At 37.3% G+C, this 24,078-nt stretch overlaps 1 protein-coding gene across 2 annotated transcripts in view; it reads left to right on the forward strand.

The window, feature by feature from the left end:
• Nucleotides 1-24,078, forward strand: part of ebf2 (EBF transcription factor 2) — a 38,508-nt gene that overhangs the window by 6,495 nt on the left and 7,935 nt on the right. For both annotated transcript variants that reach the window (XM_037531624.1, XM_017716302.2), the window contains exons 4-6: nt 1,140-1,195; nt 1,298-1,371; nt 4,248-4,316. In XM_037531624.1, coding sequence (XP_037387521.1) covers nt 1,140-1,195; nt 1,298-1,371; nt 4,248-4,316 — 199 coding nt within the window. The remainder of the gene's footprint in view (nt 1-1,139; nt 1,196-1,297; nt 1,372-4,247; nt 4,317-24,078) is intronic.

Here is a 24,078-nt window from a genome sequence, read left to right on the forward strand (position 1 = left end):
AATACAGATTATAGATTGCACTCTCGAGAACAAATGAATAATAAATAGAACAGAGGTGGAGTGGAACACTGGAAGAGTGTAAAGTGTCTTATGAAATCAGTGCCAGTAAAGAGCTGTAGTGGCGTTCAGTCGGTTCTACTGAGCACAGTGTTCTATAGAAAGTCCTTGTCAGTGTGTGAGTTTGGAAGTGTTCAGTTCCCGTACGGCTCTGGGGTAAAAACTGTTATGTCTAAATCAAAAAAGTACTTAGGAACTAAGTACTTTTCTAAGAGTGAAACGTTTCACTCATTAAATTGCAATATCACTTATCATAGGATCATCCAGATGTTTCCCAAAACAGTCACAGTCTGCACCACTATGTTGAGCTGATATCACAAAAGATACAGTTTATCTTGGTGCAATATGTTGTTTTTTCAAACTCGTTCTTATTCGCTTACTGTATGGGCAAATGAGACTGTGTGATGCGTGAACCTCCCAGTGGCGATACACAACAAAAACAAGAGGCACATGGAGATGTGAGCTCCCATGGGCCCTCACTTCCTCTCCTCTGCCATCACCACAGAACCCATGGGAGAGCAGATGAAAGATGCCCACTCTGAGATATACTAATACACACACATTCACATACGCCTCCTCTCTCCAGATGAGCCCCCTTCCAGCTATGTTGTGGCCATCACTGTTTTTACCTAAGGTAGATGCTGAATACATTAATGAGCATAATTTATAAGGAAAACGAGAAGCTGATGAAGTAGATAATACTATGTTGGTGAATTTCTTTGATCATTTTTTCCATCATTGTTAAAAACCTATTAGACTTTAGTGTGGGCCATATCCTGAAAACTATATAGACATCATTTGGCAATTTGACAGCCAACTATTAAGATTAAGGTTAAGATAGCTTTATTGCCCCTGTGCAATGTTTACAACGTGATTTCATTTGAACCAAATGTCTTTCACAACTTTAGATAAATAAGTAAATAATCTAAACATGAATGAATGTGAATAGTCATAAATCAACATGAAACAACTAAAGTGGTGGCTACTTGTTTCTATTCATAGGTCATGTTTTGTGGTTAAATGTTGTTTGTTTGTTTTCAGCAGTTTGTTGGTTTCAAACTTGTGCATGTGTGTGTTGGCAGGTGTGAGAACTGAACAAGACCTTTATGCTCGCCTTATTGACTCTGTCACCAAACAGGTAAACTTCCGGTACAACTTGAAGCTTCTTAGATAATGTGAAGCTTTTGTTAGTTGGACTGCAGATAACATTTGCTTCCCTTTTTCTATGTTTGTGTTTTAGCCCATCTCGTATGAGGGACAAAACAAAAATCCTGAAATGTGCCGTGTCCTGCTTACTCATGAAGTCATGTGCAGGTACAAGTCACTCTCACATGCACATATGCAGACGCACACATCTATGTTAACAAGCAGTTTGTCAGTTGATAGAGTCATACAGTACATATCTGACCTCAAACACAAAGGTGTTATGAGAATGAACAAAGATAGTAACCCAGTAAAGCCTGCTGATATTGAGGCTCCTCAGATTTATCAGAAATCCCACCAGCAAAGCACTTGTGTGATTTGGAAATAGGATTATTGTATAAAACCAATTTCAAAAAAGTTGAGGCAGTAGGTAAAATGCAAATAAAAATAGAAAGCAGGGATTTATAAATATACCTGTTGATCTGTATCTAATCAAAATCAGTACAAATGTATTTAAAGTTATGCCTTATCCACATCAATGTTTTTGTGTACATATCTGCTCATTCTGAAATTGATGGCTGCGACAAGGCTCCAAAAACTCGAGACAGGGGCACTTTAAGACTAGGAAAGTTATGAAATGTTCAAATTATGAAAATGTTGAATGTTCATGTGAAAAAACATCATAAACAGGTGATGCAATCCTGCTCAGATATAAAAGCAGTGTTCAGGAAAAGTCTAGTCCTTTACGATAGGTTAAGGCTTGCCACTTTGCCAAAAATGCATGACATAGTCCTACTGTTAAATGAATGTTATTCAGGCATGGACTTTAGATATTTCACCCTGTACTGTGCACAATATCATCAAAAGATTCAGGGAATACAGACAAATGCCTGTGATCATCACCCCTCAAACTATATTAAATCAAGGCTACTCTTGTGTTGGATATCATCACATGGGTTTGGGAATACTTTGAAAACATTGTCAATAAATACTGTTCATTGTTGCATCCCCAAATTCAAGAGTGTACTATGCACTAAGGAAGCCATATGAAATGTTACCAACTTCTTTGGGCTTAAGCTCATCTGAAGTGGACTGATACACAGGGTCAACGTGTATTGTATTCTGATGACTCAAATTTTCAGGTCATTGAAATAAAGAACATCATGTTCTCCAGGCCAAAGAAGAAAAGGACCATCCAGACTGTTACTAACATAAAGTTCAAAAGAGAGGGGCTGCCATGGTATGGGGGTAAGGGGGTGGTATTAGTGAGTCACCTGCACTGTGAAAGCACCATTAACTGTCTCCCACTGAAAACATGTGGTACATTTATTAAATACAGCAAAGTCCCTGTACTGTTCAACAGCTGAACACTTGTATAACATAAAAATAGCAAAGTGTTGTTAAAAGGAAAGGTGATGGACCAGAGCTAAACTTGCTCCTGTCATAACCTTTTTCAAATGTGTTGCTGGCATCAAATTTGGAATTAGCATATTAACATATAATTATACTATGGAGTTCATAAGGTGTGACACAAAATATTGTGTTTTTGTGTTGTTTTGTGCCATGTAATACAGGCTAAAAAGAATTTAGTAATCACTGCTTTCTGTTTTTATTAGCATTTCACATACAGTCCCAGTACTGGTTCGGAATTGAGTTTGTATTATACAAGAATTCAGAAAGTGATTTTTTGTGTGTGGACACAGTAAATATGTGAAGTACTTTTTAAAATTAGAACTGGCAGTATACTTTTTATTTGCTCTTCTTTAAGAGTTGAAAATTGTGAGAATTAATTACTTTTACCTGTTTTAGGGTCTGTTTTAAGTTTTAGGGTTAAGAAGTAAATTTATTCATAAGGAATTTGTTTTATATTTATATTATTTAAGATTTTCTGAGTTTCTGACACGAGTTTAAGAAATTTCAAATTGAAAACTGAATTACTGACAGATACATCTGTCAGTGAAAGTTTGTAAAAATCATCATTTTTGACAATAGAGAATTAGCCCATATTACTGTTTGTCATAAATGTAGCTCATTATATTACCGTAACCCAGAATAAGGCCAAACTAAGCAGCAGGGCAAACAGTGACACCTGCGTAATCGAAGACATGGACACCGGGTAACAGACAGACAGCAAGTCTGGCTGGGGGGAGGCACAGGGCGTGCGGTGCGGTGACCTCAGGCCTGGGGACACGACAGGGGAGGGTAGAGGGGGAGTCGAAATCAGCTTCGCCTCCATTGTGCGGCCAGCAGATGCCCGAGTGGGGTTCACAGCTGGCTAATAACAGAGCCAGGCCAGGAGAGGTTGGGGGCGGGGTTGTTGAGGGCAAACAGCACAGCTGGGGAGTGGCTCTGTCTGACAGAGGGGGAGTTTGGGGGGGGGGGCGGGGTTCAAGAGACAGCAGAGGGGCAGATGGCCGGGGTGGGGGGCACTTTTGTTATGCGGGGGGGGTTGGCAGGGGGGCGGAGTGCGGGGCAAGTGGGGGGGGGTGGAGTGGCATCTACAAACAAGAGAGGCTTGATGCTGGCGTGTGTGGCTGAATATATGTGTGCATGTGTGTGATGGTTTCTTGAGTCCCTTTATAGAGGGGTATTTTGTAAGGTGCGTTTTAGTATATGGTGTTCACATGTTAGCAGTTAGGTGCAGGAGTTTACCTGACATGCAAAATAGAAGTAACCAAATTCTTTGTAACAAATCTATACACCATATCCACGTGAATTAAATATATTAATTTCTTGTGTTTTTTTTCTTGTGACACATTTAAATCAAGTAAATTTGGTGCATAGTGATGTCTATTCTTTAAATTTTTTTTGCTGTCCATCCTCAAATCTTTCTTTCCTTTGTAATTTTGTTTTTACATATCATTACAGTACATGAAGTTTTTCCAACTAATGGGAAATTACAAGAGGTCACGGGGTCAGAATATCACTTGCTGGCATCATTTAATATCCAGTCCACAAACATTTTCATTAAGCATCATGTTTTACCCTAACATTATATGCAAACTTGACTTGAAATTTATATTCTCTCTTCTCTTTTATGCACATAGCCGTTGCTGTGAGAAAAAGAGTTGTGGAAATCGTAATGAGACACCATCAGACCCCGTCATCATCGACAGGTAAGAATAGTGGTCTAAAGTCAGATCTAATAAATCATCTTTAGTTCCACTAATACAGATGTCTTTGTACAGCAGTCATCACACAGCAGCTCTGATTCCTGTCATAGATTAGGCATGTTTGGACCATTTACAACTTAGTATTTAGTTCACTGCATGTACAGAATGAGAGAAAACTAAAGAAAAAAAATAAAAAGGCCTGTAACTCATTGATCGAGAGCATGTTCTATCATGCTCCACTGATACAATGGTGTTTAAATTGCTTTTCATACAAATAGCACATATGCATGTTTTATATGTACACCTATGCACAGTCTGGTCAAGCTTTAGCTTTATTTTCCCAAGTCTGTCCTTTCCTTTCTAATTGATGAGTCTCAGCTCCTAAAGAATCCTATTGCTAATCTCCATGGCTCTTGAATGACTGCTCACTCCCAGGGCCCTTAGCTAATGGAGTAGAAGAGTGTCTATTTTCTCCAATTTAGACATATCTATCAAGTATACAAGTAATCTCTCCCCCAGTGTCTCTCTCTCTCTCTCTCTCTCTCTCTGTCTCTCTCTCTCTCTCTCTCTCCTGCTCTGTCTCTCTCACTCTCTCTCTCCCTCCCTGTCTGACTTGGTGCTGTTTACAGTGCGTCTCAGAGGATCTGCTTGAGCTTTCTCAAAATGGAAAAAACCGGCTGTTGTCTTTTGGATTTTCCCAGAATTCCTGAACACTACAGCTGTTTTTCTCCTTTATGGAGTGGCTCTCTCACTGACCCTCCAAATTTCTTTCACTCTGTTGTCCCTCCATCCTCTCACTTCTCTAAAAAAAGCCCTATTTGACTCAAGGGCTCAATAAAATGAAGGTTTCTGCTGGCTATTTTCGTCTTCACAGCCTGTTACCGTAGCTAGGATGTGTTTAAGTGACTTGTTGACCTGGTGCTATAGCTGATAGCCCCTCACTTCTCAGGGAAAGTGCCCTGTTCGTGGGTTGAATCGTTGTGGCGTCGGTAAAAAAACATTTTTTGTGACTTCCATCTCCAAGTTAGCATGCATTACACAATCTTTGAAACATTATTTAAAAACTCATAGTGCATCATATTGATAATGCTATAGGAAGAATCTTTCCAGAGCAAATGTGGAATGTGATTTTGTTTAGGCGTTCATGAAATAATTTTTGCTCAGAAATAAAGTGTGGTGTTTTCATTTAAGCAATATTTAAATTGGCAGACACATAGAGTTATCAAACCACTAGTTTATGAATTTGCAAGTTGAAAAGGCAAAATTTCATTGATTAATTGAAAATCATATTGCTTTTTTCTTTTTTGTCATTAAGTTACTTGCACTACTGAATTTGCTTACGCTAGAATCTCCCCCCCCCCCCCCCCCCCCCACACACACACCTTTTCCCCAACTAATATTGTCATAATTAGTCAGCCTCATCACCTCCGAAATGCTCATGGGAATTGGAATCCCCAATGTGTCCGCCCCCAGCCCCCCTCTTTTTTAATCTGTCTCCATATTGTTCAGGGCCTGTCTTGTCTTTTACTCTCCTCCCCCTCTTCACAATCTGCTATTCACCCTTTTCTCTACTAATCCAGTTATTAGTGAAAGGAGAGAGAAGAGATCCCATCTGATCCCTGAGGCAGCATGCCTTTTGCCACTTTATGACCCACACATCTGATCTAAGGGATACTATGGTCACTGCTTAACTAGCGCTGGTGAGGCAGACACTAAATTGAATCTTAAATTCCAACTGTAATCTGGTTTACCCATTCTTTAACAATATTTTGTGACTTCAATAAATACATGTTAAAGAGGTGTTACTTTTGTTAGTGCATAGGTTTGATTGATATGACATTTTTAAAGCTTGTACATTCCATATTTCAATGTAGCATAAAAAAAGCATATGTTGTTTTTATAGATGCTTATAGCCAGTTTCTGACCCTGCCCTTAGCTACCTCTTGAGGCTCTTTACATTATTGGTTTGGGTTTGTTGATCTGGCTTGCCAATATAAGCACACTCACTGTCAAGTACTTCTTAACATGGATTTGCCCCCATAGAAATGATAAATTGATTGACATATCTACTTAATCTACCAATGAATTGATGAGTGATTGATCAATAACTCTCTGGTGATCTGGATATAGTCTTTAGTGTTAAGGAGAACAGCTTCATTTAAAGATACTTAATGCTTAATTACAATTTGTAGATGCGTAAATAGTAATGAATGGCTGAACCATTCCGGTTTTAATTAACCATTTCTGTTGGTTCAAGATCCAACCACTGTTTCTGTTTGTCCAAAAAGATGGTCTATTCCATTGTTTTATCATATGAAAATACTAGCTGACCTTCCCACAATGTATAGCCTATTTGGCATTCATAAAAGTAGGATAAGTAGGAAAAAAGCATTGATATGACAGTTACAGTTTGTTCTTAAAATCTCTCATTATTCAGTAACTACAGGGATTTAGATGCTAACTCTCTGTTTATAGCTTATAGAAATGTGTAATAAACAGTTGGGCTTTTATTTTAAGGGGATACAAGGGAAATTCAGATTTTTTCAAAATTTGTCGACATGTAAGAAAAGTTAGTTGTGGCAGTTTGTGAAACTGTACTGCAACTTTGATACTTACTGGTTTGGATATGTTATCTTATATGTGGTTGGGACCAAGTGTGATGATGTCCACAATGTTTCATAGATAGTTTATTTACTATCCAAAACTACACTGTCAGAAAAAGGTACTGTGCTAAAAAGCCTAGAGGCAAAACAGGGTGTGTAGAGTCAATAAAACTTAAAAATATATAATTGCAATGAATTATGGTTGAATTATTTTTCTAAGAGTGTACTAGTAAATCTATATATAACCTATATGTAATCTGCATAATGGCAAAATAGTGGCAAATCTGAAAAATCAGATTTTGAAGCATTAAATGCTCCATATGTCTGGTTCCTATCTCTATTGCTGTTGAAAATTTCTCTAGAGTGGTGCATTTCACATCTAACCACTTGCTTTGTTTACATGTTGATGATTTAAAAATAAATAAATAAATAATTGGTGTCCTTACCATTTCATTTATCGGATTATATTGGATATCGGATTACTATTACAAAGGAACCCATCTTAAATGATCGTAAAAGATTTCTTAATGTAATCTTAATGTAAGTTTAGATGGTAACATAGTAAAAAGAAAGAAATAAAGGGAAAAGAAACAAATCAAAATAAATATTTCTCTATTTTAGTCCATTTTACTACTGCATGCCATTAAGCCAGACCATAAAAGCTCAGCAGTTGTTTGGCCATTGCAAGTGAGGTACAGTCATATGGGCTTGAGGATTAGCAAGTCAGTGCCAAACCGCAATCAATATATGGATGCATAGAAAACGAAGGGGTAGCTATGGCAAAGCTTGAGGAGAGAGGACAAGAGAGATCAATGTGCTGCAATATCTCTCTAATTGATTGCGCTTTCCGCTGGGGTCTCCCTTAACAAGCTAGGGCTCCAACAAAACAGAAGAATCAATAGGAGTACCCCAGTCTCATCAATATCACCCCCTTCCCCCCAGCTGTGAAACCACAGATGGTTTCACAAGGCTTTGACAGAGGGTCTTGCCTGTTTTACTTTAGTTCTGAGGACACCCAGCTCCAAGACATTATTTTGAAAGATGTATAGTCTGTAATGTTAAACATATGTAATGTGTGAAATGGGTAAACAGAAAAAAGAGCCACAGCCGTTCTTCTAACCATCAGAAACTGCTTTATGTTATAGAGAAAAGACTTGACATGTATGAAGTTACAAATGTAAGATGTGTACTCTTTGTTAAATGTATATAACTGATTTTTGTGCTGGATGGATTTGTGGTTTTAGGATCTAGAAGGACGCCTTTTCCCTGCTCAAAGCGTTAGGACCTCTGGTTTAATAGTGTTAGAAGTTTTACAATTGCAGAGTAGTAATTGTAAAATTATTTAATTTCTGCAGTAAATCCTGGGACAAACACTTAATCAGAAAATACACATGACAATAGCATTTCTGTGCAATTGCTATTGAGATTTTGAAATATGGAAGCATTAAGTATGAAAAAGTAAACATTTCTTTCATGTTTTCTGGGGTGCCTGCATGAGCTTCCCTAAATTTGCCTCTCATTTATGTCAACGATTGTAGTATAAGTAAATATGTAGTACAGAAGAGCTCAAAATGCTTCACCTAGAGTGACTCTTGATGCTACTAGCCCACTAACTTTGTAATGCCAGAACCTGAGATACCAGGATACCCTTTACAGTTCCGGAGTAGGAATATATAGCAAAGCACCAATGAAAATATGTTTTTTTCAGGCTTCGATTAACCACTTTTTAAATTGGATTAAACAGTAACATTCTTCATTAACCTTTGAACTATAAGCCTAAATTTTAGTCTGATTATTTAGCAACTACTATGAATTATCTGGTAACTATACTCTTAATAGTAAATGTGTCAATAAGGGTTCTCTGAAGCAATACCATGGAAGAACTAGACTTGCTTCCCTCAAGATACTTTCATTGGATTGGTCTTTGAAGAATCATTTAAGTAAAGGAGATGTGTGAGTGTGAGGAACCTTTCAAAAAATTCAAGAACCTTCACATGATGATCTATGTATACCAATTAAAGGTTTTTCCTCAAACTGTATGTCCATTTAGGAACCTATGTAGTTATGAGGGTACATGCCATTGCAGTTTAAGGGGTTAAGGCTCAGTCAGAGTTTCATTAGCACTGTTTGTTCTCCCAGTGGTAACGGCTCTAAAGTATTAGCGTCTGACAGTGCTAGGATAAGAAGAGAACATACCATTCCACCTCACCCTGCTCTGTCCTAATCGAGCCCCTGAGAGCCAGCAAGCCTGGAAAAAATTGTAAAAGCACATTAAACAATTGAAAGGTTAATGGAAACAGTAAATGATGTCAGAGGTCACATTCTTCCTCAAAGTATCTCTCGCTCACGGTCTCTCTCTCTTTCTCACACTTTCTTTTTCCAGTGCCTCTCAATAGAACTTCATATGCATTTCTGTTATTTCTCTTACAAGGATTCAGTCTTTCTTTTTCTCTTTTATTTGCATCATTTTTTTTTGGTTTGCCTGAGAAATACATCTCCTTCTTTGATTTCATGCTTTAAACCATAAACACACCCCTGCCCACATAGCCAGTAATGTGTAAAATCATTTAATTTCTTATCAAAATGGTCATTAAGTACAAGTTCATTTTAAGTGTCAGGGAAAAAAGCACAAAACATTTATTTAACAGAAAATTACACAGACGCCTCAGTAACTACATATAATATCACACATTTAATATTTTGTGTATCCACTCTTTACAGTGATTGCAGCTTTATTCCCTTATTATTCGCTTGCTTTCAAAGAAATTTGCAGGGTTTTTTTTCACATCTTCAAAGCTTAATTTTAGTTCCAGGCTATCTATTTCTCAATAATAGCTTCTTGACAGCCACACATCATTTCAGACTTATAGCATTGAGTTGTCTTCTCACAGTGGAAGGATGGACAAGAACACTTTGGGATTTTTTAGATCTGAAGTAAGAGTGAAGCTTGAATTACTTCTATCTCTCAAAGATAAAAGCTTTAAGTACTAATTATCTGATAGTGACAATTTAGGAATTAGGAATCTGTTAGGAATTGAAGATTGAAAATATTGCACACATAAGCACACACACACACACACACACACACACACACACACACACACACACACACACACACACACACACACAGATAAATGTAGAAATACACTGCTCTAATACCTGATTTATGAGCACCTATGTACAAACAAGCCCCCAATATATATTATATATACCCAAAACTCACAGATGTACACACACAATCTCACACACACAGTGAGACAGGACATTTGCTCCCATGAGAATAAGACAGCAAGAGTGAGAGACCATGAAGTTTTGAATATCACATGTGCCATGTCCTCTTTACAAAGAGACAAGAACCCAATTGCATATTTTATCTTTTGACTGTATTGATCTGTTTTTTTGTGTGTGTAGTAATTATTATCTGATTATGACTTCTCATGTTGCTGAACACAGCTCATGTTAAAAAGTCTCAGCACTGATGCTGCAATCTAAAAATCTGTAGGCATTAAAAAGAGCAATCTGACCTCATAAACAATCCACAGTGATAATAAAGAGTTAGAATGATTTCTCTGGGTTGTCACACAAATACAACCATAAGAAAAGCTGCTTTTGTGCCTAACTATAATTGTTCCTAATTTTCAATACAATTTGTCTCATGCAAATTCATGACACTTGCAATCATGAGACTTACATGAGACATTCCCTTGAAATTGTAATGTGTGGAAACCAGCAGTGTTAAATTTACTCACCTGATTTGTTGAATAAAAAGGCTCTGAAGCTACTCTAAAGTTTGGATCACAAAGGCATATCGTTGGCAAAAATCCCAGTATTTTTCCCGACATTGATATTCCTGTTTCACCTTTACCAGGTCAATTTCTACCTCAGGTCATTATATAGCAATGAAGGAGAGGCTACACATGATACATACAGTCCGGCCAACTCAAATGTGTCACATTGTGCTGGTTTCCATCAGTAATCTGAATAAATGCAGCTGTCTGGCTATATGGTGAGTTAAAGCAAATGAGAATTTGCATTTTATGTGAGGTTTCTTAATTCCATGCACATTAACTTAAGACTGATTCATAGGCGGGGAGAGGGAGAGGGAGAGAGAGAGAGAGTTGCTGTGCACAAGCATGTCCTTGCTTTTTCTCTATATGTAATTAATTTCCTGGGAATGCAATATTATTGTATACAATGTTGTGTAAAACACTTTCGGTGGTGTCGTAACAGAACCTCATATCTAAAAAATATAACCTCACAGGAAAAAGAAATAATGGACTTTTCTTCTTGGCCATTCCTATTATAATCCTAAATTATAACCCAGAACCGGTTCTAATGATAAAAAAGTTTGATTATTGGTGTATCTAGGTAATATAATTACAGCATAAAGTGGGCAATAGTAAGAGAAAGACTTTTAAAATGGGTTTGATAATAATGATATGCAGTGCTGGTAAACTACTTAGAGAGAGAGAGAGAGAGAGAGAGAGAGAGAGTGTGTGTGTGTGTGTGTGTGTGTGTGTGTGTGTGTGTGTGTGTGTGTGTGTGTGTGTGTGTGTGTGTGTGTGTGTGTGTGTGTGTTTATTTGCATTAGAAATTCTGAAATGAGCTGTTAGTCTTAGCTAAGTTTGTGTGTTCCTGTATGTGTGAGGAGAGCAGTGTTGGGCTGTCTTAGGTTTCGCTAATGATTTAATGGTGCTCCCTGCTGCCTAGCCGGCCCCGTTGGTTTGTTTGTTTGTGTGTCTGCTTGATGGCAATCTAGTGATTTGATCCAAGGGAAGATTTAGTCTGTTGCTGATAAAATATGTTCTCCTTTTTCTTTAGTTTATGTATTTCTCAGTCATAATGCAATAGTGGTGGACAATATCAATCAGTTTAAATTTGATCAGTATTTTTCAAATACATCGTGGTATTATGATTAGAGATGATATGAAACCACTTCTTCTTTCCCCATATTGATACTAGTATTGAAACCTGAGTATCAGCTAAGTCTCATATCAACTTACTTTTAAAGCTACTAATCTTTAAAATGAGCTACTTTTAGTAAAAGCACTTCAATTACCATGGGTATCTGAATGTAAGTTCGTGCTCTAACTACTAAAACAGTCTATTTCCCCTCAGGAAGAAATGTACAGCAAACATCATCACATCACACAATCTGTGTTATTAGAGCTTAGATTTAATATTGGAGTGGATTGGATTCATTACATTTTCTCTTTGATTTTTTGCTGACGTCAGCCTAAAAGAGATACTCATTGAAACTGAAATGTCATCTGTATTCATGATATCAGAAAATATTTCAATTTGCATTAATACATTAATGAACCCAAGCTTCCTGGTTGCTGCTACTCAATGCTAAATACATTTCTTACAAACCTAATATAGTACGCCTTGACTGGACAGTTTTCTTCAATTTTCTTCTGTTTAAATGATCCCAAAAAGAATCGTGCGATGTACTGTAAACATTAGCCAAAGAAAAAGCAGTTACAAAAAAGGAAATGTACAGTTTGTTTAGTTTAAATATATTTTGAACTTTACTTTGAAATCTATCTGAAGCACAAAGATATACACTGTAAAGTCACTAAATACAATTTAAAAAGCTAAAAGCAAACTTCCAGAGAGCAGGATGCCATTATTTAACAGAATAGAATGTCATCATGAATATAATTTTCTCTCTGCTAAGACTAAAAATTAATATCACATGTGACACTGATGCAAATGTTCTGATATTGACGATATATCACCCAGCACTATGTTGCGCTGTGGTCCAGCTGATGTCATATCATATTGCTGCTTAGCACATCCCTGGTGTGAGATCAAACTGTTTGGCAAAATGGTGTGTGTGTGTGTGTGTGTGTGTGTGTGTGTGTGTGTGTGTGTGTGTGTGTGTGTGTGCGTGCGTGTGTGTGTGTGTGTGCGTGCGTGCGTGTGTGTGTGTGTGTGCATGTGTGTGCGTGTGTGTGTGTGTGTGCGTGTGTGTGTGTGTGTGTGTGTGTGTGTGATGAATCCGTCAGGATGGAGGGCAGAGTTGATGGGCCCGTTGACAGCTTCTCAGCAGGCCTGCTGTGAGCTCCGCCAGTCTCTTGCCCCCCCCTTCTCTCCATACTTCTGCTCTCTTCCCTTCTTCACTCCTGTCGTAGTCTCTGCACATTTGCTATGAATTAGCCACGGACAGTAAATTACAGCACCCCGGACCTTTGAGTGATTCCATACCCCATATCTTCACACATTCCCTCACCATCCTTCTTTCTGTTCTCCTCCTCAGCTTCTATCCTTCCATCTGTCTCTTCCCGTGTCTGTCGGTCTGTCTGTCTGTCTGGGTTTATTCTTTAACCTGTATAAGTTGCTGTAATTGCTACAGATTGAAAAAGCATGGCGTAATTTTATATTATTCATTTCTCTTTTGTAGCTCAGTAAGACAAGTGGAGAAATTCTGTCAAAACATTTACCACGCCAGTCATGAGTATTAGAAGATGTATTATATTTTAATTTTAATGATAAGTTATTGTTGTGCAAAAAGGCTTGTTTACCCTTTAAAGTTTTTGACTTTAATTAAAACTTTGATTTAGTCCTTTAGTCACTGAGTGAAACCACTGCAAAAAAGTGCTGATTCAAACCTGTCAAATCAGAGTATAAAATAAATGTCAATTAATTAACGCATTGCAATGAACTGTTATGTCATCTCAGCTAATGTCATTAATACATTAAAATAATTCATGTAAAATAGTGTAATAAGTTATTTAAGTACATTGAAATATTATCTCAAAAACATAACATTAACTCTAGACTTCTAATGGTTAACTTGATCTGTATTCCTTTTTGTTTTTTTCTTTCCTTCTTGTGTCTTGTCATTTTCCATCTTGGCATGGCCTCCTCCTCTCCCTCTTTCAAAATTTCTCTCTCTCTCTCTCCCTCTGCCCTCTTTTTCTTCACATACTTTCCATCAACCGATTCTCTGTTTGACACTTTCAGTTTAGTGACTATTGGCATCCTTGAGTCTCTCTCTCTCTCTCTCTCTCTCTCTCTCTCTCTCCCATTTCCCCCTCCCCCCTTCCCCCTCTCCTCTATCTGGAAACAGATGTTGTTTGTCAGATCCTATCATTACTGGCTAATTAAGCAGACATCTCTTCTCTCTCTTTTCTCCTGCCTGCCGCTCACTGATTCTCACAGATAGTCCAGGCTGTTCCCCCCACAGAGCTGAAGGTGTATTCAGATGTGCGTCTTGTTGTTTACTCGGATGTATTCGTTTTAGTTTCTTCTCTTAATGTGTTGATAGGTTGGTGTTTATTTTACTTAACAGTAAAGATATGAAACAAGTTGGAATGTCGTTTAGGCAAGCCATGAGTACAACCTGGATTTCATTTCACATTGAACATGTTACCTAAGGGTATATGTGACCAGTTTTGTGGACATGGATTAAGCCTAAAACTAAATTGTAACATCATTGGTGATATACCATTGAAAAACCTTTTCAGTCTGGGAACCAGTACATGGAGTCCGCACTGAAAGATTATAGTAAAAATAGAGTATAATTATTAAGACAACTATGTCTATGTACGTTTATAAATGGTTGTTTACTTGGTTGTTTATTTCCAGGAAAAGGTTACAAGTGTTATAAAACCTTCTTTTAAGCATAGTTCACACTGATTCTGCACATCCTTTTTTCTTTAAAAAACCATCCATTTAAAAGTTCCTACGGTCTCACTCTCAGAGAACCCCATCCTCTGCATAAAGTCATTTTAAATTCCACTACCACAGTTTTGTACATTCCTTTACTTACATAGAAACAGAATGTAATACAGCGAGGACAACATAGCATGTAAACATCCCAAGACATTCCAGCTTTATTCCAACAACCTATAATTTCCCAAGTAAGGTGGCAAACAGGGTCACTCATATGCTCTTAAAAATAAAAGGTCCTAAATGGTTCCTGGCTCTAACATATGGTTCTAGAAAACTTTAATTGATACAGAGCATTTACATGAAAGTCCTTTGAAGTTTAAAAAAGGTTCTATGGCATTGCTGAAGCCTCTTTTGTTTTTTGTTTTGTCTCTTTTGTTAGTACACTCAACTACAGATAAACTGAAGGGGAGAGGTATACATGTGTAGACTGGGACACATAGAGGGGTTAGAAGTGTGCGCAACCATGCACTTATAGTTTGTGCACAATTACAAGCGTTGAGAATATTATCTTATCTTATCTTATCTTATCTTATCTTATCTTATCTTATCTTATCTTATCTTATCTTATCTTAAGTAGGATAAGTTGATGAGCAATGATGAAAAACTTCTTACAGAGGTCTTAATTGTTATGTCTTAAACATTATTTCTTCCTTGATTTCATTCAGTCACATACTGAATACTTCATTCAGTCACATACTGCTAGATTTGCAAATAAAGAAAATAAATTGCTGAAAAAGTAACTCTAAACCATCATTAACCAGTAATCAGTTGTCGTTCAAAATGCTTGTTTGGCACCAAAAACATTCATTTAGGTTACTTCCAAGGGCTTAGCAGACAGAAACTGACATGGAAAGGTGAGAGCTCTAGGAAGAAGTCAGTTGTTTTCCTTTCGTTTGCTGGTGGAGCCGGGTGTGAAAGGTCTTGGGATGGTATGTGGCGATGGGGGTATCGCTTTAGCCACCCTGCTCTGTATGCCCTGTTAGCAGGGGCAGAGGTCAGCTGCGCAGGGTGTTAACCCCTATGACCAGTCTAGCCCCAGTCTGCCAGGGGAGCTGAGGGTATTTATTACTAACCCCCCATACCTCAGCTATGCTCCAACCACCACCCCAAACCCTCAGCACCCACCCCCACCCCCACAAGAGAATACGCACTACTCACCTATTACTTTCTCCTGTCTGGGAAAATATAGAAGGTCATCCTTCTCTTCTGCACTCATCCATTTAATCTAAAGAGACAGACTATAATATATACAGTACTTGCATTTGTAAACTCAAGTGCTTAATCCTTAATACAGTACGTTCATGACATTGGCCCTTAGAAGTCTAGAGTTATTCTCTTCATTTTTTTATAGTTTTACATGATTACATAATGAATACCCCAGATTACACAAGTTATATAATAAATTACTTTCACATTTTAAGAATATTCTGCATTGTCAAAACTGGTTCTATACTTCCCATGTCTTTTGGTTGTTTCAGTGTCATAAAATAATTTGATTTGATTTGATTGATTTGATAAAATAATAGCAAAGGATGTATGCAAAACAGCAATATATTCACAACTTTTCATAGTATTTAAACCACTATAAAACCCAATGTTCTACTTAGAAAAGCAATTATGATAATATTTATATCTGTTTATTGGATGCAGTTTAGGATGTTGCATAAACAGATGATAAATAAGGCAGATTTCATGCAAACTGGGATTTCATCCTAGGAATTGCTGCAGTTCATTGCCTTATTGATTGTTACAGATTGTTATTAAGGTCTAAGCATGCATTCAGATTTACTTTTGTATATATGTGCGTGCATGCATGTGTGACTTACAACTCCCAGTGTATCAGTGCTGCTGGGGAAGCTTTTCAGCATGTCAATATGTTTTAATGCTGCACATCTGGTTTCCTAATTTTCCTTTCCTGCTCTCCCTCCATGTCATGACACTGTTTTGTTTTTCTAGCGAGGGTGGGGGGTTGAGGTGGAAGAGAGGGGATTCTGATGAGTGATGACCCTGAATCTAAAATACCAACACACACACTCTCTCTGCTTTTTGTGATAGCCAGAGTTTTTCTTCTTTGATACTTTAATACTAATATTAGTTTAAAGTAGTTTAAAGAAGACTACAGCATTCACTGTCAATATGGCACAGGCCAATGTAATAATGTTCAAAAACCTTCTTAAATGCAACACCAGTTGAATTCTTTGTATTAACTGCATTTTGGTTGATTTTAAATATTTAATAACTACTGTTTCAGTAGTGAAGAGGTACAAATTATTACATTTTATTCATTACAATACCACTAAATGGCTTTTTTAACTTGTTTAACATGAGAAAATTGAAATATCTAATGGTGAAACCTGCATTATTATACATGATGAAAAGTAATTGACTTAACTCATAAGTAAATTAGTTAATTTAGTGGGAGAGTGAAGGTTGCATGTGTTTTCTCCAAAACATCAAATGCCTTGAATAACTGGCTTTGATGGCTCTTCAGGTGCCTTAATGTGGTGGGAGGAGAATGCTTATTGCTCTATCCTATATTTACTTGATTTAAAAGTTCCTATCAATACAAATTAGTATGTCAGTGTACTTACTTTTGGCAATAACACTGTTAATATAACATATTTTATTCTGTAATATTTTATTTTGATATATGTGAAAATGATGTGCACATTTGAATCAAATTTAATGCACCACTTTTTTCAGTATGTTATACCAAGCAAATCACTGTATTTCTACACAAAAGAAACATCAATTAATTGTATCCACTTGGAATCCTGGCCAATGCATACCACTACTAGCAGTTGATCAAATCCATAGGTTGCCCTTCTGCATACAGTGGACCACTCCTGCCATATTTTTTGCCATATTTTTTTCCATGTTAAGCAAGTTGTCACTCTTAGAAGGCAACCCCATGCTGAGAGACTCGTGTTTAGTCTTGAGAAGTGAAGCAGATGCAGCCAAAGCCCTTTCAGAGGCCTAGCCAGGGACTCCCTCTGAGCCTCTGTGGAAACTGATCCCCTGGCTTAAGACTCAACCCTACCTTTTGTTTTCTAACAAGCGTTCCTAGAGGTGCAAAGGGAATCGACCGTTGCCTGACATTATAGATTTATACACTCAATGAAAGTGACATCTGCAGCTCAGAATGGGGCTAGCACTTTTGGTTCTGCAACATTGTGCTTTTATTGAAACAATAATAACAGTAAATTATAAAAAGAATAAATTCTATCCTTCTGATTTTCATAATAGTTGATTTAGCAGTTCAATCGTATAGTCAAGAAATATTGACCATTAATTGAAGAAAGATTCCAAACAATCAGTTAAAATGTTTCCCTAAAATTAAGCTATTTAAAAGTAACTTCTTCATTCATAAAGTCTGCATCAACAACATAAAAAAACATAAAAATAAAGTTACTAAATCTGCAATAACTAATACACACTTTCTTTCAAACATTCAAACCCAAGCATCCTCTTTATCATTACTGCTCCCAATCTCCTGTCCTTTATCAGTACTGTCCACATCCCCTATCACAACAACACAAAACAAACATTGTTGATATTAAACTTTCCCCCCGCAGCACAATTGAGATTGAGTGTTGTGTGGCAATAAGGGGGGTGTCCGGGAGTCCTAATTAATTATGCAAGATGGCTCTAATTATAATGCAGCGAATGGCTGCGTGGCAGAAGGCGTGAGGCGTTGAGACTGGGAGATTTGCATGCTAAGTGGACAGGGAGGGGGAAGTGACTAATGCATGCTAATGTGTGCATGGCCATCGCTCTTTAATTTTGGCTGTTCGCAGCTGTGCACCACTGACTCTTTAAGGGGTGAAAAGTTGACCAGGTGGATGGAGGGTGAATATTATAGGATGAAATGCCATGTAGGGTGAGAAATAAGGATGAAAGAGAATGAGGAGAAAGAGAGAGAGAGAGAGAGAGAGAGAGAGAGAGAGAGAGAGAGAGAGAGAGAGAGAGAGCAAGAGAGAGAGAGAGAGAGAGAGAGAGAGAGAGAGAGCGAGAGAGAGAGAGAGAGAGAGAGAGCAAGAGAGAGAGAGAGAGAGAGAGAGAGCGAGAGAGAGAGAGAGAGAGAGAGAGAGAGAGAGAGAGAGCAGTAAGTCACTAGTCTGAAGTTGACTGAAAGTTTATGCTAGCAGCTTAAGTGATGCACTAAGACCTCTTTTCAATTTAGGGTGACTCCACCCATCTGTGCGCGCACTAGAATACAATTGTCCCTGCTGTACTCTGAATGAAAAGGATGATATACGTCATTCTTTCTGTTGGCATAGAGCAATTCTAACATTTCTAACTGTGGGTTCCACTACCTTCACATATCCATGCCATGTGTATAGAACAGAGCAGATTTCCAGGTATCTGTCCTTTTCACCACGTATTTGCAACTGCAGAACATGCTATTCTTCAAGCTTCCTTAGTAAAAGCACATAGCAGTTAGTAGTACCCAGTAAAGTACATACACCTAGCTAAGTAGTACATGCAGAAATTTTGGACACACTACATCACAACTAATTCATTTCAACTTGGGATTATGAACACACTGTCAGTTATCAAACTCCCCTCAGTAAGGAGAAGCTACTGTTCCTAAATTAATTTCCCATACTCTCTTGAAAAAGCTCTTGCAGTTATTGGTATGTATGCCAATTTCCTAATACAACCAATTAACTACTGTACCACTTAAAGTAATTGTTTGGCAGACCACCTGCTCCACATGTAGTTGACTGAGACATGTTTAGTGTGCAAATTTTGTTTGTTCACTTTGGCACTGGAACTACAAGCATTAGAAGGAAAGAGTTATCCAAATCTTCTTACGTAAAAACATTGCCAAATGTTCTATCAACCTGCTTAAATGGCTTGCAGACCATTAAGATATTCATTAAGGTTGCACAGACTTGTTGAGATGATTTAACACAAAGTATGACTTACTGTGAATTACAAAAAAGGAGAAAACTTCATAGCATAGCTAAACGCAACAGGCAGCCAACATCTGCTACCTGCTGCATTTATCTACACAATGGGTTTTGTTCATTAACTCATACTGTGCTGCAAACCAAATAGACAAGTCTGTGTGACCTTAATGAAGACCTGGATGTGGTTTGAGCAGGAGAGACGTTTTGAGAATGTGATTACAGAAAAGATATGAGCGTCTATTATTTTCCAGTGTTTGTTAGCAATGTTAGCGTCCTAGTTCGAGTGCTAAACTATAGAAGCAAAAAAAGAAGCAAACATGGCTTGCCTGATCAGGGGTAAATGGAAAAATGTGTAAATTACACTTTTTGTCAAATCCTTTTCTGAACCACTTTGCAATTATTCCTATCTGCTTAAACACCCTCACGCTGAACATCTATGCAGAATTGCTGGAGACTACTAACTGAAGCCCTAATTAGGAACGGCAGACAAGCCAATCATGAATGCTGGACCATCAGATTTCAGGAATAAGAGAACTACAAGATGATAATAAAATATACTGAAACCTAGCAGTGTTCAAGTTTACACTGTGTACTCTGTTGGTACTCAGAACTGGGCCTATGGAGGTAGTGTAATGTTTTTGTAATATAAAACTGAAGTATTGCTGGGCGTTATGACACAACAGAGGCACTATTGGGACCACCAAAAACACTTGTTGTCCTGTTTAATCCATTAAATTGTTGTTAAAGCCACAGAGAAATAATCAAATATCAATAGAAATAATCAGTGCACTGCTGTCAGTGATATGTCAGTCTATTGTACCATGGGAACGTGTGTGTGTGTGTGTGTGTGTGTGTGTGTGTGTGTGTGTGTGTGTGTGTGTGTGTAAATGTGTATGGGAGAGAAAGAGAGAGAGAGAGAGAGAGAGAGAGAGAGAGAGAGCGAGAGAGAGAAAGCAGAGTTAGAAGAACAGAGGATTTAGCTCTAAATGATAAATCATAATCCATAATCCCCTTCTGCCAACAACAATATTGATTGTGATTTTTTAAATAGCTCAAACTAAGAAACATGGGATACTGGCTGGAAATTTATTTCAAGCTTAAGTCAGTTATTAAGTTCTGCCCAAAATGGAAATGAAAATGACTGAAAAGACAAGGATATTTTGAACCACATGAAAATATCTCATATCATATTTGAGTACCAAATTTTGTTATTGTTGCTAGTCCTTCCAGTTAGTATGCGTGTCTCACTTGATATTATAAAGTAAATAACTCGTGATAAATGACGCCACATTATTTCAAAATAGTAACTTAAAAGAAAAAGGGGAACTTCAATGTAGAGGTATATACAAATGTTTGGGGCATCCCTGATCAAATTACAAGTCTTGTTGATTTTCAAGTGAACATAAGTGCACATCCTACGCATTTAATGCTGTTTTTTTACTGTTTTTTTTTTTTTGCTGAATTTAAAAGATAAAGGTAAAACAAACGAAAAAAAGCATTACATTTTCAAGGCTGATTCCAATTCAGATTTTTTTTACATACATAGCCAGTAGACATATTGCAAGTCGTTTTGGAACATTTAGGTTGGCACAGCTGGCACCGTAAAAATAGACTCAGTGTAAGGTAGGAATGCACTCACTGGGAATTTTTACATACACAGCCAGTGGACAATCTTTAGGGCAGTGTTCCACTGGGGACTGCAGAGACACTTGTAGGGCCACTGAAAAGACCTCTTGGTCCAATTCATTAAATTGTTAATAAATCAAATGTCCATTGTACATTTCATGGGAACATGTGTGTGTATTATTAGCTTTTTTCAACCTCACATTGTGAGTGCTAAATGAACATATGAAATAAAACAGCTCATTTCCAGTACTTTCTATTAGCCAAAGTTGCAAAATAAATAATGCTATTTGTTCTTTAATGAGCTGAAATCATATTTTAATTTCTTAAACAAAAAAATAGATATCAATTGACTATTTAAAGAACATGAATCAAATAAAGTGCTGGATCTAAAGTAAGAGGTGGCTATTTAGGACAAAGAGGCATGCATAGTTATGATATGGAATTTTGGTACAAGTGTAGTAACAACAATCAACAGTGGTGGACAAAGTACACAAATCATAAACTTGAGTTAAAGTAGAGATACCAAAGGTAAAATATTACTCCAGTAAAAGTAGAAGTCCTCCCTTTAGACCTCCACTTGAGTAAAAGTACAAATGTATTTGCCTTCAAATGTACTTAAGTATCGAAAGTAAAAGTAATAAAAGGTTAATTATTACTTTAATGTCCTATTACCATTTTTTTAACAAGAGTCTTGCTTCATTAACTTATTTTAGTTAAAAATACTCTATTGTCACTTTTGGCACACCAATATTTTAATAGAATGTCATTAATTAGTCTGACAATGATGTCTATTAAAATTGTCATAAGAACAAAGCACTGAAGACAAACAATTTCCATTAGATAGAACCAAGTGGCTTTTTGCAAGCAATGTTTCAGATTAAGATTTATTTGCAAACTTGCTTTAAACTCAGGATCACAAATGAGTTTTCCTTTACTGCATCTGTAGGTCTGTTCATAAACATAAACTAGCAAAAACAAATGTACTATAAAATGAAATCGTGTTTATATAAATTCAGAAAAAGAAACAATCCTATCACAATTGAAAAATGTACATATTACTATATTGTGGTCTATTTATACAAAGTTAGATTAGTTCCATCATTTATGTTGAATAGGCACTCCGTATGATTTATGTTGAACCGTATGATTGCACTAAAACAAGCAAAGTGCGCACTGTACCCTTATTGGTGTGCTTGCTTCACGCTTCTTTCATTTTGACATGTGACATTTTTATACACACACAGGCCAAAAGAAATGATAGATTTTGCATAATGTAGTGGAATAAAAATTTTTTTGACTCTGAAATGTAGTGGAGTGAAAGGAAAAAGTCACCCAAAATGGAAATACTTCAGTAAAGTACAGATACACAAAAAAACTACTTAAGTACAGTAACAATTACATTTACTTAGTTACTGTCCACCACTGACAAGCAAATACAGAGTGAGAGCACTTACTTACCTCAGGTTATTTTCATCAAAAAGTTGCAACACAGATATAATAAATAATAATATGTCATATTTTTGGTGTAAAATTCTACTGAGATCATGCATCGCTCACGTGTAGTTTAGTTGTAGAGTTACAAGGTTTGATATAACACAGTCAATATGCTTTTGTACAGTGAGTTGTAAAATATTGTAAAATAGAGTGGGTTAAAATATTTTAAATTAGGAGTTTGAGAACTGGACATACAGTGGGGCAAAAAAGTATTTAGTCAGCTACTGATTGTGCAAGTTCTCCTACTTAGAAAGATGAGAGACGTCTGTAATTTTCATCATAGGTACACTTCAACTGAGAGACAAAATGAGAAAAAAAATCCAGGAAATCACATTGTAGGATTTTTAAAGAATTTATTTGTAAATTATGGTGGAAAATAAGTATTTGGTCAATAAAAGTTCAACTCAATACTTTGTAACATAACCTTTGTTGGCAATGACAGAGGTCAAACGTTTCCTACAAGTCTTCACCAGGTTTGCACACACTGTAGCTGGTATTTTGGCCCATTCCTCCATGCAGATCTCCACTAGAGCAGTGATGTTTTTGCTGGGCAACATGGACTTTCAACTCCCTCCACAAATTTTCAATGGGATTGAGGTCTGGAGACTGGCTAGGCCACTCCAGGACCTTGAAATGCTTTTTATGGAGCCACTCTTTCGTTGCCTGAGCAGTGTGTTTGGGATCATTGTCATGCTGGAAGACCCAGCCACGTTCCATCTTCAATGCTCTCACTGATGGAAGGAGGTTTTGACTTAAAATCTCACAATGCATGGCCCCATTCATTCTTCCCTTAACACGGATCAGTCATCCTGTCCCCTTTGCAGAAAAACAGCTCAAAAGCATGATGTTTCCAACCCCATTCTTCACAGTAGGTATGGATGCAACTCAGCATTCTTCTTCCTCCAAACACGACGAGTTGAGTTTTTACCAAAAAGTTCTATTTTGGTTTCATCTGACCACATGATATTCTCCCAATCCTCTTCTGGATCATCCATATGCTCTCTGGCAAACTTCAGACAGGCCTTTACATGTACTGGCTTAAGCTGTACAGGATTTGAGTCCCTCTTGGCGTAGTGTGTTACTGATGGTAGCCTTTGTTACTTTGGTCCCAGCTCTCTGCAGGTCATTCATCAGGTCCCTCCATGTAGTTCTGGGATTTTTGTTCACCGTTCTCATGATCATTTTGACCCCATAGGATGAGATCTTGTGTGGGGCCCCAGATCGAGAGAGATTATCAATGGTCTTGTATGTCTTCCATTTTCTTACAATTGCTCCAGTTGATTTATTCAACCTGCTTGCCTATTGTAGATTCACTCTTCCCAGCCTGGTGCAGGTCTACAATTTTCTTCCTGGTGTCCTTCGACAGCTCTTTGGTCTTGGCCATGGTTGAGTTTGGAGTCTGACTGTTTCAGGCTGTGGACAGGTGTCTTTTATACAAATAATGAG

This window comes from Pygocentrus nattereri, chromosome 20 (genome assembly GCF_015220715.1).
Source record: "Pygocentrus nattereri isolate fPygNat1 chromosome 20, fPygNat1.pri, whole genome shotgun sequence".
Taxonomy (NCBI): Eukaryota; Metazoa; Chordata; class Actinopteri; order Characiformes; family Serrasalmidae; genus Pygocentrus; species Pygocentrus nattereri.